At 41.9% G+C, this 19,089-nt stretch overlaps 2 protein-coding genes across 2 annotated transcripts; both read right to left on the reverse strand.

Annotated features, from left to right (window-relative positions):
* Positions 1–996: 996 nt before the first annotated feature.
* Positions 997–3,308, reverse strand: LOC136354667 (uncharacterized). Its single transcript, XM_066306179.1, has 6 exons — positions 2,186–3,308; positions 1,903–2,076; positions 1,696–1,806; positions 1,539–1,611; positions 1,346–1,444; positions 997–1,266 (listed from the first exon to the last, which is right to left on the reverse strand). Exons 1-6 carry the CDS (start codon positions 3,289–3,291, stop codon positions 1,084–1,086), a joined length of 1,746 nt encoding a protein of 581 aa, XP_066162276.1. The 5' UTR covers positions 3,292–3,308; the 3' UTR covers positions 997–1,083.
* A 4,626-nt stretch (positions 3,309–7,934) lies between these two features.
* On the reverse strand, positions 7,935–12,062 carry LOC136354666 (uncharacterized). Its single transcript, XM_066306178.1, has 2 exons — positions 11,816–12,062; positions 7,935–11,405 (listed from the first exon to the last, which is right to left on the reverse strand). Exon 2 carries the CDS (start codon positions 11,403–11,405, stop codon positions 8,073–8,075), a length of 3,333 nt encoding a protein of 1,110 aa, XP_066162275.1. The 5' UTR covers positions 11,816–12,062; the 3' UTR covers positions 7,935–8,072.
* Between the last annotated feature and the right edge of the window lie 7,027 nt (positions 12,063–19,089).

Raw genomic sequence — 19,089 nt, forward strand, 5'->3', positions numbered from 1 at the left:
CCAGCCCAATGCCCATGACATTGTACCAAGTTGTGATGATCTGAGGCCATGACGGGATAAACACTGCCGGAAAGATAGACGGGCAGCGTTGGCTCCTGGAGAAGAGATATAGATTTAGGCTAGGAAGAAGAACATTGTTGAAAGGGACAGATTAGACTAATTGATATTCATCGCCTAATTGATAATAGATACAATCCCATCCTTATATGGATAGTACAACTTGACTCCTAAGTAAGAACTTAATCTTATCTTATCTCTAACTTAATTGGTATAGGCTGCCTATATGCCTCTGCCTTCCGGCCCAATACCCATGACAATCCTATAGAAGTATTTAATGCATATGGTTTATTTAGTATCTAAAAGGTTCATTGTCTACTTCTATATAACTAAGGACGAATGAAAATTGCTAACATATGCTTACATGCATACTGAAACATAAGACAAAATTAGAAACACAAGAAAAGGAATAAGGCCATAGGTCACTGGTGGAGAAACCCTTTGTAGTCCCGGTTCGTAACCCCCCTTTAGTCCCGGTTTCCAAACCGGGAGTACCAATCCGGGACTAAAGATCGCTATCTTTAGTCCCGGGTGAAATAACCGGGAGTAAAGATCGATCTTTAGTCCCGGTTGGTAACACCAACCGGGACTAAAGATGGCTCAGCCACGTGGCCGGCTGAGCCATCTTTAGTCCCGGTTGGTGTTACCAACCGGGACTAAAGATCGAGCTGACCATTTTTTTTTGCATGGCCCTGTTGCTGCATGGTTTATATATATATATAGTTTATATATATATATATATATATATAAACCATGCATATATATGTTTCAATACATATATATGCATACATATATATATATATGTATATATATATATATATATTATATTATATTATATGTATATACATGCATAATATATATGTATTTATACACATATATATGTTATGCAAATTAATGCATATGTATATAGATATATATATATGACCAAAATATATTTACATTATAGAAAATGTGTACACATGCATATAGAAACATATGTAGTCATGTATTAATTACAATCCATTATATGTCCTAGCTAGCTAGCTATCATTTCGACGTAGTAGTACTCGCTGCTAGCTCAGAAGCTAAGGACCGGTGAATTGTGTTTCCGTCGTAGTAGAATTCACCCTTGGGATTAAGGATTTCTTCGTTGATGAATCCCATGAGTTGTTCTTGAACCGCCGTGATAAATTCCTTGTGTGTGGTCAGGTTATCCCTCATGCGAATAAACTATATGAATGTATGAAATTGATTAGTAATTAAACAAGAAATCGCTACGTAATGAAATTTTGAATTTATTTGTACGTACATCGAGCTCTCTTGTGGTGATGATTTGGTTTGCAAGGCAGTGGCAATACTCGCACACGTAATAGCCGCACAAGTTATTTCCCTGCTTTTGCTTTGCGCACTACAAATAAATGACAAACAACGAGAGATCTAATTAATATACACTTGTATGTATTTGAATCGGAGAAATATAAATATAGAGCATGTGTACTCACAGGAAATTTGAACTTCCGCCTAAGTCTTTCTCTCCATTTGCCGCGGACCAAATGACGGAACCGATACCAAGCCCTACATGGAGTTTAAAGCTATGATTCGTAGTAGCAATTAACATAACAAGATTTTCTTAATTAACAAAGGAACTTATGACGGTACCTGTCTATAAGTTCGAAAACCTTGTCAAACGTAGACTCTTTTTTATCCATTGAGTCATATACGTTGACGGTGCAGGCCTCCAGGTCGAAGAGTAAAAGCACCCAGTGGAATCTGCAATGTGCGTGGGATGCATTACATATGAAACACTTAGCAAGTTCGTACGGGAATGAAATTTGGTATGTAGGAAGACAGTAAAATTAAACTAACTCTGTGTTGTATGGCAACAGTATGAACGTCTTGTAATGCTGCGCCTTCAGGAGATGGACGAGATTGTCCTCTGTTTCTTGTGGATATTGGTCGAGCATTGCGACGTTTACTCTCCGAGGGTCGATGAATCCAGTATCGAAAACCCTCCGCCGTCGGGCCCTTTGAATCTCCATTCTACAACGATAAAAGGGAGTATATTATTTTCTATAGTCTACTTATATACAAGGACCTAATTTATTAAAGGAGACGTATAGTAAGAAATCTAACCGAACGATATACTTACAAAATCCAGCAACTCATAATAGAGACGTCGAGGGCGTCCAGCTGGTATAGTTCGTAGATTCCCTTGAAATTGATCCAGAGAATGTCATCTCCTTGCAAGAAGTCCGTGTCCCTGATCCTCGCTCCGATCATCTCTCTACCGGCGGCGCTCATCTCCATGTACAGCTGATGGAACTTGTACATTTGTGTGGGTAGGGACTGCAGCAGCTCAGGCTTGACAAGCGGTTTACCGAGTTCGTACATGTATTTCACTTCCGCCTTTTCGATTGGTGCGACTCCTAGCAATTGATCCGTAGTTAGACCGGTGTCAGTAATAAATTGTTCTATCGTCATTTCTTTACCGGTAACCAACGGCTCGATCTCCTGTTTTGGTTGCTCTCCAAGCTGAGGGACTGGTTTGGACTTTCCAGAAGATGCTTTCTTCAGCGTTCGCTCATAGTCCGATAGCTTGATGGCCTCCTTGACAGATGCAGACATACCCCTGAAGAAGTTCCTGACACTGGGGTCTATAGGAATCTTCTTTTCTGGACTTCGAGGCTTGAATTGTCTCTTGACTTCTGATGCAACGTAAGCGTCAAGCTCCTCTTGCGTGCAATCGTACCCCGGGTCCTTGTTCTTGGCGGCGTCAACTTTCGCCTTCTTCGTTGCCCTTGTGTGGGCAGGCGGTGCAGCTGGGGGGGCCCTTGACTTTGAAGGTGCCGGAAGAGGAGCTTGCGGGGGAGTAGGTGTAGGAGCACGAGGAGGAGTCGGTGCAGGATCCTGAGGAGGAGTCGATGCTGGAGCCTGAGGTGGAGACGGTGCTGGCGGAGCATGAGGAGGAGACGGTGCAGGATCATGAGGAGGAGATGGCGGAGCCGGAGGAGATGGTGCACGAGACGCCGCTTGTCGCCCAGGGAGGATGATGTACCGCCTGCGCCATAGAATAATGGCATGGCTTGTGTCTCGTAGATGCGTCTCACCGTCTCCTCCAGGGTAATCCAGCTCGAGGTCCTCGTACGCGCCTTCGACCAACTCAACTTCGACCTTCGAGTATCCTGCTGGAATCGGCCTGCAGTGGTAAGTACCTGAAGGGTCCGTTGGGATGGCCATGCCCGACGCCACCTTCATGTTGTGAGAGATTATTTATTAGTAATCAACATATATAAGCAGGAACTAGCGGAATGGCTAAATCTTACCTTTATTGATAAGTTCTTGAAAGGAATATGCAGCTCACATGGTGTCCGCTGAGTGATGTCATCAACGGGACAGGTCGATTCGTCCTGTGTTTGCATGGCGTCCATGCTCTGCGATCCTACCTGCCCCGTTGAGGCGCAGCTGCTACGGTTTCCTGACGGGCTCACCATTGCAGGAGGAATGGTCGGCTGGGGATCATGGGACCGATGTGCGGCCATGCGTTCATCAACCTTCCTTGCCACCTCCTCTTGCATGTTGAGTTCGTAGCTCGATACCCGGAACTCTAGGTCTGCAATCTTCGCCTCGGTATCTCTCTTGCTCCTCATCCGACTCCTGTACGTGTGGATGTCCTCCTTGAAACCAATCTTCCAAGGAATCACCCCTTTCCCTCGTGTTCGTCCTGGATGCTCTGGAGTCTGCAGGGCGAGTGTCAGCTCGTCCCTATCTCTGTCGGGTCGGAACGTGCCCTGAGAGGAGGCTTCCACTGCATCTGTTAGTCGTTGCGCAGCCTCTCGTATCTGAACGCCGAATACCAGTGAGCCATCAGCTGGGTTGAGCGTTCCACCGTGAGCATAGTACCAGAACTTCGATCGTTCCGGCCAATTGGCTGTTGCCGGTTCGATACCCCTCTCAATCAAGCTAGCCTCCATCTCCTCCCACTTCGGCATCGCGACGCTATAGCCTCCTGACCCCAAGTGGTGATGGTACTTCTTCTTGGCGGCATTTTCTTTGTTTCTTTCCATCATCGCCTGCCCTTGTTCACCTGTCTTATATGCAACGAACTCGTCCCAGTGATCCCTTAGCTTTGGGAATGTGTCGAAGTTCGGTGTCTGCCCCTTCAGTATATACTTCTTGTACAGATCTCCCTTGAAGCTCTGAAACTGTTCTGCCATTTTCTTCAGAGTCCACCTTTTCACTTTGTCCTCTGTACCCGCAGGAAGGGTGAATGTCTCGAGCATTGTGGTCCACAGCATCTCTTTCTCCGAATCTGGGACAAAGCTCTCATGATCTCCTCGTGCCCTTGTTCTTCGCCAGTACACCGTACTGACAGGCACGTTATCCCGCACAACCCAACCGCTGTGACGTACATAGTTCTTGGCGGCTTCGGCCGGGGCACTAGGACGTCCATCTTCTTCCACTTCCGTTATGATGTGCCGACCCTCAAGCTTCTTCGCTGCACCTCGTTGCCCGCGTGCCCTCTTCTGTCCAACGGAGGGTTGACTACCACTAGCCTCCTCCTCCTGGTTCCCCTCCACATCCCTTTCCACGTGCCCCTGCTGGTTCCCCTCCGCATCCCTCTCCACGTTCCCTTCCTCGTTCAAGTACTGGTTTGGATCCTCGTTCCCCTCTTCTTCATTCCAGTACTGGCTGCTTCCCTCCGCGATTGTATCGTACAATATCTGTTCCTCATCGCGGTCAGCCATCTGTTGATACAAGAAACATCTGCTAAGTCACGAGACATTTATGTTTTAACAATCTAAGTCATGTATGCTAAGTGTAAATGTCGTACATTAGAACCCTACACAAACTTACGTGCTAAGTCTAATTACAAATCGTGATATAAGCTAAGTCTAGGTGACGTATATTATACAACCCTAGCTAGTAAATAATTATATACTAAGTCTAATTACAAATAAAGTAATCTTATATTAAAACTCAAATAATATTACATGCTACGACTAAAATAGTCATGTATGCTAAGTGTTTCGTGCATATATGCTAAGTCTAATTAAGACAACAATAGTCAATTGCTACTTGTCGCACCATTTCCGTAGTAAATAATTATATACTAAGTCTAATCTCAAATAAAGTAATCTTATATTAAAACTCAAATAATATTACATGCTAAGACTAAAATAGTCATGTCTGCTAAGTGTTTCGTGCGTACATGCTAAGTGTAATTAAGACTACAATAGTCAATTGCTACTTGTCGCACCACTTCCGTAGTCAATAATTATATACTAAGTCTAATTACAAATAAAGTAATCTTATATATATATTCAAATAATATTACATGCTAAGACTAAAATAGTCATGTATGCTAAGTGTTTCGTGCGTATATGCTAAGTCTAATTAAGACTACAATAGTCAATTGCTACTTGTCGCACCACTTCCGTAGTCAATAATTATATACTAAGTCTAATTACAAATAAAGTAATCTTATATATATATTCAAATAATATTACATGCTAAGACTAAAATAGTCATGTATGCTAAGTGTTTCGTGCGTATATGCTAAGTCTAATTAAGACTACAATAGTCAATTGCTACTTGTCGCACCACTTCCGTAGTCAATAATTACATACTAAGTCTAATTACAAATAAAGTAATCTTATATTAAAACTCAAATAATATTAGAACACTACACAATCTTATATGATAAGTCTAATTACAGGTCTAATAATCTTAATTAATTGCATTACAAATATAACAATCATTTATATTATTACGTCACTTGCCTGCTCCAATTCCTTCTAGGGCTAGCTCTTCCACTCAGGCTTGACGGACGACTCCGACAACACGTCTTTTCTGCAAGATACAAAAAGATGTATATAGTCAAATGCGAAGTAACATATACATATATATATATATATATACATATATATATATATATACATATATATATATATACATATATATATATATATATATTGCATTTCACGTTAACGTTCGTCCTCGTTCGTTCGCTCGTTCACGTTCCCTAGCTCGTTCACGTTCGTTCCCTCGTTCTCACTTGTCTTCGTTCGATCGTTCTCGTTATCGCTCTCGTTCGTTCGATCGTTCTCGTTCTCGTTCACGTTCTCGCGGCAACATACATTGACGTGTTCGTTCTCGCTCTCGTTCGTTCGATCGTTCTCGTTCTCGTTCACGTTCTCACGGCAACGTACGTTGACGTGTTCGTTCTCGCTTCTCGTTCGTTCGATCGTTCTCGTTCTCGTTCGTTAATGGCGGTGTGGCGGCATCGGGGCGGCGGTTGGCGCCGTGGCGACGGCGGCGGCGTGGCGACGGCGTGGCGACGGCGGCGGCGTGGCGACGGCGTGGCGACGGCGGCGTGGCGACGGCGGCGGCGTGGTGACGGCGTGGCGACGGTGGCGTGGCGACGGCGGCGGCGGCGGCGTGGCGTTGCGGGGCCGTGGCGGCATCGGGGCGGCGGTTGGCGCCGTGGCGACGGCGGCGGCGTGGCGACGGCGGCGGCGTGGCGACGGCGTGGCGACGGCGGCGTGGCGACGGCGGCGGCGGGGTGACGGCGTGGCGACGGTGGCGTGGCGACGGCGGCGGCGGCGGCGTGGCGTTGCGGGGCCGTGGCGGCGGCGGCGTGGCGTGGCGGCGGCGACGGAGAGAGACGGAGAGAGATCGAGCTGAGATCGGAGAGATCGAGAGATAAAGGGAGATCTGGCGGCGGCGGCTCTCACCCCAGAGATGCGGCGGCAGCGGAGGAGGCGGAGGCGGCGGCGAGGACGACGAGCTCGAGACGACGGCGAGATACGGCGGCGTCGGCGCGGGGATTTGCCCTAGGCAGTGGCGGCGAAGGAGAGAGGCCGAGAGAGATCGATCGGCCGAAAACGTCTAAGTGTTGGTGAAGAAGACGAGGGCGCACCGGGAATATATATACCCCCGGATCTTTACTCCCGGTTGTTCTCAACAACCGGGACTACAGATATCTTTAGTCCCGGTTGTTGAGAACAACCGGGAGTAAAGAAAAGATATGTACTCCCGGTTGTTGAGAACAACCGGGACTAAAGATATCTTTAGTCCCGGTTGTTCTCAACAACCGGGAGTAAATATCTTTTCCCGCTATTTCGAAATTCTTTTTAAACCCGGTTAGGGTTAAGAACCGGGACTAAAGATTATAGCACTGCATATGATTTTCGCTTACATATGTGTTTATAAAATAGAAGTTAATGCATTAACATTATTTAAAGTACTAAAGATTAATGACAATTACTTCGAAAAATTATTTTTGTCTGTAATAAATTAAGTGGATAAATCGTAATAAGCAAATATATGACTTATAATTAATAAAAATTCCAATATATATATATATACTTAGCATATATATGAATGATATTATTATATTGGTAAAAACTCTAATTAAGATATGTATGTACATACTGCATGATTTAAAATTAATAAAAATTGTAATCATCATATATACTTAGCGTAGGAATTATATTAAATTAAATGCTAAAAACTCTAATTAACATATGTAAATGCCACATGCATGATTTAAACCTTTTAAAAATTCGAATAGTCATATATAAGTAGCATATGAAAGATAGTAAATTAAATTGTGAAAAACTCTAATATATGAATGATAGTTTTAAAAATATATTAAATTTAATACTTTTAAAAATTCTCCAGTCAATTATAATTAGCATATGAATGATAGTAAATTAAATGTTAAAAACTCTAATTAACATATAAAATTGCCACTTGCGTGATTTAAAACTTTTAAAAATCCTCTAGTCAATTATAATTAGCATATGAATGCTAGTAAATTAAATGTTAAAAACTCTAATGAACGTACATATGAAATTGCCACCTGTATGATTTAAAACTTTTAAAAATTGTAAGTATCACATATAACTAGCATATACATGATTTGAACTTGTTGAAACCTCTAATAATCGTGCGTAATTAACATATGCCATACATCAATTGATTTATATGGATAATCAATACATCCAAAATAGTTTACATCGTGTACACAATAATTACGGCATTACATCGGCGGTGACGGTTGACCGCACGTACTTTCTCCTCACTATTGTTCCCTCCTTGTGATCGCTGCGTGAGTAAGGGGTGTCTTCATTTGATAGGAGGATGCTAGGGTCAATCGTCACCGTGAAAGGGGGTTGCCCATCCAACTGATCGTAATCCTCGTCAGTCTTGTCCTCAACTCCGACGATTTTTCTTTTGCCTGGGAGAACCACTTGACGCTTAGGCTCATCAGGCCCTCTGCCCTTCTTTCCTTTGCTAGACATGTCCTTCACGAAAAAGACTTGCGTTACATCATTGGCAAGGACAAAAGGTTCGTCCGAGTATCCAACCTTGTTAAGGTCAACAGTTGTCATCCCACTGTCATCAATCATTACGCCTCCACCAGTCAACCTAACCCATTGGCACCGGAACAGAGGAACCTTGAGAGGACCATAGTCAAGTTCCCATATGTCCTCGATGGCACCGTAATACGTGGCAGTTGTTCCATCGTGTCCCATGGCATCGACACGAACAGCGCTGTTTTGGTTCGTGCTCTTCATGTCTTGGGCTCTCGTGTAGAATGTGTACCCATTGATCTCATATCCCTGGAATGTCGCGATCGACCCAGACGGTCCCCTCGCCAGGAAGGCAAGTTGTTGGTTGATCGACTCGTTACCCATGAGATGTTGTCGTAGCCACGCGGGGAAAGTATCAATGTGATGCCGTGTAATCCATACATCGGACTTACCGATGTTCCTGGCGCGAACTAGAGCCAAGTGCTCCTCGATGTAAGGAGCTACCAATGAAGAGTGTTGCAGAACAGTGAAATGGGCTTTACGGAATAAATTGTTGTCTACCGTCATAATTGCTTTCCTTCCGAGAGTTCCCTTTCCCCGTAGTCTCCCTTCATGGCGTGATTCCGGTACCCCGATTGGGCGAAGGTCTTCGATAAATTCTACGCAAAATTCGATGACCTCCTCTGTTCCATAACCCTTGGCGATGCTTGCCTCTGGACGAGCACGGTTACGAACATACTTCTTCAGAACGCCCATGTACCTCTCGAAAGGAAACATGTTGTGTAGGTACATAGGCCCGAGAATACGGATCTCTTTCACAAGGTGACAAAGCAGATGTGTCATTATATTGAAAAATGAAGGTGGAAATATCAACTCAAAACTGACGAGACATTGCACCACTTCATTCTGAAGGGCATCTAATCTATCCGGATCGATGACCTTCTGCGAAATTGCGTTCATGAATGCACGTAGCTTTGTTATTGTTGCCCGGACATTGTCTGGAAGGATACCCCTTATTACAACTGGTAGCAGTTGTGTCATCAACACGTGACAGTCATGAGACTTTAGGTTTGTGAACTTCTTCTCCTTCGTGCTTATTATTCGCTTGATATTCGTGGAGTATCCAGACGGTACCTTTATGCTCTCCAAGCATTCAAACATACTTTCCTTCTCTGCCTTGCTAAGAGTGTAGCTGGCTGGACTCAAGTAATGGCTTCCTTTCTCCTTTGGTTCCGGGTGAAGGTCGCCGCGTTGTTCCATATGCTTCAGATCATTACGTGCTTCCAGTGTATCTTTCGACTTTCCGTATACACCTAGGAAGCCAAGAAGGTTTACGCAAAGGTTCTTAGTGAGGTGCATCACGTCGATTGCGTGGCGTACGTCCAAGAATTCCCAATATGGTAACTCCCAAAATATAGAGTTCTTTTTCCACATCGCCGCGTGACCATCTTCGCTCTCTATATGCTGGCTTCCAGGCCCCTTTCCGAACACTACTTTAAGATCTTTAACCATAGCAAACACTGTTTTCCCGCTGCGATGTTTAGGCTTCGTACGGTGGTCGGCCTTATGTTCGAAGTGCTTGCCTTTCTTCCGTACCGGGTGGTTTGCTGCAAGGAATCGACGATGACCCATGTATACAACCTTCCTACAGTGCTTAAGATACGTACTTTCTGTTTCATCCATACAGTGAGTGCAAGCCTTGTACCCCTTGTTGGACTGTCCGGATAGGTTGCTAAGTGCAGGCCAATCGTTGATGGTTACGAACAGCAGCGCTCGTAGGTTAAACTCCTCCTGTTTGTCCTCGTCCCACACGGGGACACCTTCCTTCTTCCACAACTGTTTAAGATCCTCGACCAGTGGTCTTAGGTACACGTCGATGTCGTTACCAGGTTGCTTGGGGCCTTGAATAATAATCGGCATCATTATGTACTTCCTCTTCATGCATAGCCAGGGGGGGAGGTTGTAGATACACATCGTAACGGGCCAAGTGCTATGGCCGCTGCTCATCTCTCCAAAAGGATTCATGCCATCCGTACTCAAACCAAACCGTATGTTTCGTGCGTCCTTTCCAAATTCTTTAAATTTTCTGTCGATGTTTCGCCACTGCGAACCATCGGCGGGGTGTCTCAGCATCCCGTCCTGTTGACGCTCTTCAGCGTGCCATCGCAACATTCTAGCATTCCCCTTGTTCCTGAACAAACGCCTTAGCCGTGGTATTATAGGGAAATACCACATCACCTTAGCAGGAATTCTCTTCTTTGTTAGCTGCCCGTCAACTTCTCCTGGATCGTCCCGTCTAATCTTGTATCGTAGTGCTTTGCAAACAGGGCATGCTTCTAGGTTCTCGTACTCCTCACCGCGATATAGGATACAATCGTTCGGACATGCGTGAATCTTATGAACTTCCAGTCCTAACGGGCAGACTATCTTCTTAGCCTCGTACGTTGTCTCGGGCAATTTGTTTCCCCCCGGAAGAATGTTCTTGACGAGTTTCAATAAATCGCCAAATGCCTTGTCACTAACCCCATTTTTTGCCTTCCATTGCAACAACTCCAGAGTGGTATCCAACTTTTTGTGCCCCTGCTCGCAACCTGGGTACAACGAAGTTCTGTGGTCCTCCAACATCTTGTCCAATTTATGGGCCTCCTTTTCACTTTCGCAGTCCTCCCTGGCGTCCTGCAACATTTGACCAAGATCATCCGCAACGTCGTTACCATCAGCAGCTATTTCCTCCTCGCCCGTTTGATTTCCTTCAAATCCAACAAATTGAGCAAAGTCCGGAATATTGTCGTCTTCCACTTCATCTTCTTCCATTTCAACACCTTGCTCTCCGTGGGATGTCCAACAATTATAGCTTGGCATGAACCCCGACTCAAACAAGTGGAAATGAATAGTCCTGGATGCAGAATACTCCTTCTGATTCTTACACTTATTGCATGGACAACAAATAAAACCCCTTTTCCTGTTAGCTTCGGCCACTCTCAAAAAATAGTGCACGCCGTCAATAAACTCTTTGGACCGCCGGTCAGCGTACATCCATTGCCGATCCATCTACATGAGTCAAAAAAACCGTACACAAATAATTATTCTTACAATAATGACAGTCATACAATAATTATAAGATATCTTTATTCATACAAAAATCATAAAATATTACACCAAATAATTCTTAAAAACTATTTGTTAAGTAATAAACTAATTTTAATGTGTTTTACTTCTTTTAATTTTCATTTTAGTTTGTTTTCTATTATTTAAGATTAACTTTCACTAGAGTTTTCCTTCTCAACTATTTTATAAAACCTTGTTTAGCAAATGAACTAAATTTCTATATATTCTTTCTTCCCCACACACATTTTCTCTCTCATCAACTTACAACTACATTTTGGAGACAAAAAAAGTGTGCAAAACATAGGTGCAAATGTAGTATGACAAAAAAAACATTGGAGGATGAAGTTGCAAACCTTTTAGGCACCTCCGATTTGTATGTAATCACCAAAATAAATTCAATAGAAATTTTGGCATGACCTCCCCTCTTTTTTGAAGAAATTTTGAAGCTTGCTCGGGCAGCTGGAGGAGGAAGAAGACATATATATAGGGGTGGGACTTTAGTCCCGGTTGGTAGCACCAACCGGGGCTAAAGATCACCGGGATCTTTAGTCCCGGTTGGTATTACCAACCGGGACTAAAGTTACGATCTTTAGTCCCGGTTGGTGTTACCAACCGGGACTAAAGATCCCGGGGGGGCCTGACAGGCCCTGACAGCATTCGAACCGGGACTAAAGATGATCTTTAGTCCCGGTTGGTAACACAAACCGGGACTAAAGATCAAATATGCCCGTTACCCTTTTGAACCGGGACTAAAGATCATCTTTAGCCCCGGTTTTTATTGCAACCGGGACTATTGTGGAAATCGGCCGACCGACGAAAGATGGTTTCTCCACCAGTGGGTATATCGCCCACGATATGGCGATTTTCAAGAAGGATCGTACTGCGGTTCTCTTCATCATGTCTCTTATGGTCACAGCTATGGTTTCTCTCTTCCTGCCAAGCGGGTAAGCTCTTCAATTCTTTAATTTTATATATATATCTCGGTGATTGGGATGGGTTGGGAACAGGGGCGGAATCAGGCATGGGGCAGCTAGGGCTTGGGCCCCATGCCTAGCTCCATAATCCCCATTATAATCTTGAAAAATGCTGTGTAATTTATGAAAATATTTGAGATCCCATTAGCTTAGCCCTAGGCGTGGAAATTTTCTGGCTCCGCCACTGGTTGGGAATACTATCCAATCGGTTCTAGTCTGAGCAATGGAAAGTTATTTTAATTTGAAATATATATATATACTAGAAAAAATACCCGTGCGTTACAATGCGGGATGTCTTTTTTAATCTTATTATTGTTATATGGTTTAGTTAAGATGAAATTCACTGTGGGAGTTTACTTGGATATATATATTTTTAGAAAATCATGATCTGCAGTTAGGAGTCCAATCATCTCAAGTTAGCATACGAGTTTTTTTAAACAGAATTCTTATATGATTACTTTTGTATTACCAAAAGTGAACGATCTTTAAAACTGACTCAAATACGGATATGTATTTCCAAAAGCAAACGAACATAGAAACCGACTCATACACAGATGACGTACCAAAATACCGGTAAAACATCTTTAATTTTTATAATAGTAGAGAAGAGATATATATTAAAACCAAAACATCAAATTATAACCGATTAAAACACAGATGACGGACCGCGGAAACATCTTCAATTTTTATAACCGCCTCAAACATGGATGACGGACCGCAGAAATATCTTCAACTTTTATAATAGTAGAGATATGTTTCTCACAAGCATAAATTAAATGGAAAAACTAATATCTGAAACGGAGGCATATACAAATTTGGTTTTGTGGACAAATAAAACATCTTTACTTGTCCAGGATTTAAATGAAAAAATTAACTAGCTAATTAATTAACTTATCAGTGGAGTTCAAGAATTTTTTTTCCTACTTCATTTTCTAATTATAAGCATATACTCCCTCTGTCCCACAATATAAGGGATTTTGAGTTTTTGCTTGCAGCGTTTGACCACTCGTCTTATTCAATTTTTTTTTTTGCAAATATAAAAAAACGAAAAGTTGTGCTTAAAGTACTGTAGATAATAAAGTAAGTCACAAATAAAATAAATGATAATTTCAAAAAATTTTGAACAAGACGAGTGGTCAAACGTTGCAAACAAAAACTCAAGATGCGTTATATTATGGGACGGATGGAGTACTAATTAACCTGGCTGAATTATGCATGCAATATGCAGCTTTCCATTACAACTTGAGCTGCGCCAACCTGCCAAAATGCACGGAACATGCATGCGTAGCGGATTGCCACCGCAGAGGTTTCCAGGTTAGTGTGGGACTAGTACATTGCATATATGGACGGCCCAATCAATGTTGCTGCGTACATGGCGGCCTTCTTCATCCTGACGACAAGTTAACGACCAATTAATTAGGCGATATAAGAGCACCCACAATGGTAAAGTAAGATGCTATCTATAAAACATGTACATCTCATGCAATAGACTAGATTAATAGTAAACCACCTCAATAGTATGTCTTCATGGGTATCTATAGTTCTCTCATGCATTGCCTCGTTTTTCTCTATAGACTATCTCGAAGTTAGTAGATAGTTTTGCTCTCTCTCTTCATTTAATATCTTCTATGTAGGAAAATATGCTGACATGGATTTCTTGTAGAGAACCTAGCTATAGATAACCATTGTGGGTGCTCTAATGGATGGATTTCCGATATGAGCAATAATGTATTACTGTCAATGATTATATATATGTGCAATTGCTGCAATGAGCTGATCGATCTCTTCGATCTTTTTGCTCTTTCATGCATGCATGTGTCGTTCGATCGACCTAGCTATATATTTGATGCCGACTCAATAAACAAAGTTTACATGGGAAGATTTGGGGCTCTCTACCCAGTAATTAATTGGCTTGATATATATTGACTTATAAATATCATTGTACATTTTCATACTGTTCATGTGGAGCTATAGCAGCATCTGAAAGTGAGTGAATTAGTGGGTATGAAAAAAACAAGACAAGTGCAGATAAAAGATGACTATGTATACTTTCTCTCTAGTCAAGTTAACTATTGAATGTTGTATAGTTACTCTCTCCTGTTAATAAATACTCTTCACGGGAATAAATGGGTTGAATGGGCTAGATTAGGCTGGGCACATCATGAGAGTTTCTAGTGTGAACTACTATGATCTCAATTTTGCCTTCAAACTTTTCATACACAAGCAAGGGCACGCCGAGGACTAATATACTACTTCCCTTGGTGCCTCTGCACTGGTGGGTTTTTGCGGCCCGACAGAGATGAGTATCTTTAAAAAGGTGTTTACACGCAAATTTGGCACCTAGTATCGAAATAGAAAGAATTGCCAAAGTTTGGATTTCTGCTGGTTTTCCTCCAGGAGGACCGGTCTGACCGCCGTATGTAGTCCAAACGGGTTGCGTATATGTACTAACAAATAGATACATAAGATATGAGAAGGGACATGGTATTCTCATTTATGTTCTTTTCACTGTATACAAAAGCCTCTCCTCTCCTCTTTTATATAGACAATTCTCATATATGGAAAAGTAGGGTGAGGCCCATTAGTATATTGGGATGGCCTTCATGGGCCAAAAGCCCAAGTTTCTTGACAGATCTATTTTTTTATATTTTCTTTGATGAGACACTAATGTCTTAAAACCATTAAATGAACGACATCCAAATTCTGAAGATACAGTCCAATAAATGAAAATTTGTTTTCCTGTATAGTACCTGGCAATTAAATATCATAGAATCCTATAAAAGCATTTAATGCATATGTTTAATTTAATTATTATTTAGTATCTGAAAGGTTCATTGCCTATTTCTATATAAGTAAGGACGAATGAATATTGCTAACATATACTTACATGCATACTGAAACATAAGAGAGAATTAGAAACACAAGAAAAGAAATAAAGCCATAGGTATATCGCCCACGATATGGCGATTTTCAAGAAGGATGGTACTGCGGTTCTCTTTGTCATGGTCACAGCTATGTTCCTCTCTTCCTGGCAAGCAGGTATATAAGCTCTTCAATTCTTTAATTGTATATTGCTCTGTGTGTGTAACGTTGATTGGGATGGGTTGGGAACCATCCGATCGGTTCTAGTCTCAACAATGGAAAGTTATTTTAATTTGAAATATATATGTATATATATGTTTCTCACAAGAAGAAATTAAATGGAGAAATTAATATATGAAACGGAGGCATATACAAATTATGTTTTGTGGACAAATAAAACATCTCTACTTGTCCAGGATATAAATGAACAAATTAACTAGCTAAGTAATTAGCTTAATTATCAATGGTGTTCAAGGATTTTTTTTTCCTACTTAATTTTCTAATTATAAGCATATGCATGCAATATACAGCTTTCCATTACAAATTGAGCTGCGCCAACCTGCCAAAATGCACGGAACATGCATGCGTAGCGGATTGCAACCGCAGAGGTTTCCAGGTTGGTGTGGGACTAGTACATTGCATGGATGGACGCCCCGATCAATGTTGCTGCGTACATGGCGGCCTTCTTCATCCTGACGACAAGTTAACGACCAATTAATTAGGCGATGGATGGATTTCTGACATGAGCAATGTATTATTGTCAATGATTGTATGTGCAATTGCTGCAATGCAGCTGATCGATCTCTTCGATCTTTTTGCTCTTTCATGCATGCATGTGTCGATCGATCGACCTAGCTATATATTTGATGCCGACCAATAAACAAAGTTTATAGATGGGAAGATTTGGCTCTCTTTCTACCCAATAATTGGCTTGATATATAAACATCATTGTACACAGTGGATGAGTGGAGGATCGGAGCTAGAAAATTTATAAAGCCTGAACAAGCTTAACTAAAACGTTAAAATCACTACCACTTATTTAATGTTTATATGCTCATTTTACTATCGAACAATTTTCTAAAAAAAAAACAGTTCAATATGGTTGTAAAATTTCACTATAGTTGAAGCAAGATGATTTTATTATATAAATGGACGATTCATATGCCTGCTAGTTGAGTAGATCACGTCCTCCATTGCAAGACAGACAAATCAACAAAGGTGTTGAGGCATAGTAACTATCTACACAAAAGAAAAATTACACATAGAGGTTTATACGTAGAATATTCATATAAAAACTTTTTAAAATTAAATTTGAAAAGCAAAATGTTAAAAAAGATAGTGGGCTGTGAAGCCCATGTGGCATAGGGAGGTGCCTCAACAAACGGCGTGTGTCATCTCATCTGATTGGTTCCAATAGACTCAAAATGTAGGGCATTGCACGCATTTTTCAATAACGCGTCCTCGTGGCATGTGAGCATTTGCGTATTAAGGGGAAAGGATATAGGCAGAAGCATGGGAGGCATATCTGGCAGCAGACGTGTGTATAGCATGCGACAGCACGGCGCTTGGCAGCAGAGAAATTTCACTCTTTGCCATCCAATTCATATCTAATTATCTAAAGCCGGCGGTTTTCGATCGGTCCATGTGGCGGAATAATTTGCGTGCAAATTTGATAATGCGCTCCGTCGCTTGTTCAATATAAGAAAGGAAATTAACCCCTCGACCAATCCGGGGAACACATATTAGGCAAGTGAAAAAAAAAGGATAAAACAGGCGCTCCGAATCTGTAAATGGGTCGCACAACCCAGTCGTGGGCTTGCTCGCCTGGTGGCTGTCACGGTGTTCAACTACGGTCTGCATTACAGGATGAGTAAACAGAAATGCTAGGAGATAAGCAAAAGTAGAGGAAGACATAATAGGAAAAAAAACAGAAGTGAAAATAAAATTTATAAAACCCAACCATTCATCCATCCATCTATCTATCTATCTATCTATCTATCTATCTATCTATCTATCTATCTGTCTATCTATCTACTCCCCCCGTCCTTAAATATAAGAGATTTTGGACGGATGTGACACTTCTTAATACTACGAATCTGGATAAAGAGCATGTCCAGATTCATAGTATTAGAAAGTGTCCCATCCGTCCAAAATCCCTTATATTTTAGGACGGATGGAGTATTTATCTATCTATCTCACAAAAAAAAGTAAAATTAAAATTTATAAAATTTATATATCTATCTTAAGATGGACAGTCTTTCCACAGTTGATTGGACCACATGATGTGGTTAATGTTAAGATAAATCTTTAAAAATTACAGAGCATAAAAAATACATAAATCCGGATAATAACTTTTCCATATCCTATAGAATACCAAACTCTGTGCCCCATTAATTAGAAAACTAACAATTCATATAAATTCTGGAGGTTTCGATATTTTTTAACCCTTGCAATTAATCAAAGAAATGCTTAATTTCTTCAAATCAAAATAAAATGAAGACCAAAGCTGAAGAAAGAAGATGTATTTACTTCTTAGTCTAAAATTAAAAAAATCTGGAAAGGAATACAGATATTGAAGAATAGGGCCTCCACTTCATCTTCTTCAATCGATTAAAACTGAAGAAAATAACAAAGATCAAAGTGTGAAAAGGATTAAAAAGGAAAGGAAATAAACAAAGAAAAACATTCCTCGAACTACCGATCACTACTTCTCAATGGCTACCACTCCCACAACCCATGTTGTTGATAATAGTGTCTTTTTATGTGCACTAAAAACAAGGCAAACGAGCAATAAACATAACAAGTGGGTTATAAAATTTAAAGTGCCAGCGCACCTATTTTCTAGTGTCTTTTAAAAACGGCCATCCAATTTGCAAGATTTTTAGGTTTTGCCACCCATATTGTGATCTTGTCGCTCCGTGCCACTCGGTGTATCTGACCAGGCCGTCCTATAGTGCGCCAGGATGGGGCCAAACAAGCCGGATAATTGTGTTAGCTTAGATAATTAGGATGGATCAGCTAGGAGCTTGTGTCACAATATATTCATCCAAACTGGAGTATGTGGCTTCACTTATACACATCTTTATAACAATATATAACTATAGTTAGTGGAAGATGATTATGCCAGCGTGGGTTCGCGGTGTCAGGACTCCATCACTGAAGACGCAGAGATAGCCAACGATGCTGTGTCCTGCCGGATATGCTACAGGGCAAGGGCCAAGTCCGGACTCGACAGAAAGGAGATGGGCCGAGACAAGGCAGGCACAACCCAAGAGAACCAACGCGTACATAGGCCCAGGAACGTGATAGGTGAGTGAGTGAGCAAGAACCGGAGATAGATCGGAGTAGAACACGGCGGTGACGGTGGCTTGATCCTGTTGGATCAAGAACTCTGTATCGTGTTCCTTCCATTTCGAATACAAGCAACTACCGATTCTTTCTCCCAAATCCCCTTTCATTTCATTCGCTAGAGCTCACACGCGGCCATGCGTGATCACGGTGCGTCACAGAGACGTGTTTGGATGCCATGCGCGCTGCTGGTGTGGTGCTTTGTGTTTACCAACCGCGATTTCTACCAATCTCTGCATACGCCGGCGACTTGGCCAAGTCGGCTATATGGTAGATTTAATTTTGTCGGGAACGGCAAGAGCGGAACGAGTATACAGAGAGGGTTTCATTTTTTGCAATTCATTCAAGGAGATTCAAAAGGATTCGAGAGGTGGTTCTTTACCTTCTTCTCTGGTAGAGCATACATATTACGCAACCCCTTTGATACGTATAGTAGTCCTAAC

Source organism: Oryza sativa, chromosome 12 (genome assembly GCF_034140825.1).
Source record: "Oryza sativa Japonica Group chromosome 12, ASM3414082v1".
NCBI lineage: Eukaryota > Viridiplantae > Streptophyta > Magnoliopsida > Poales > Poaceae > Oryza > Oryza sativa.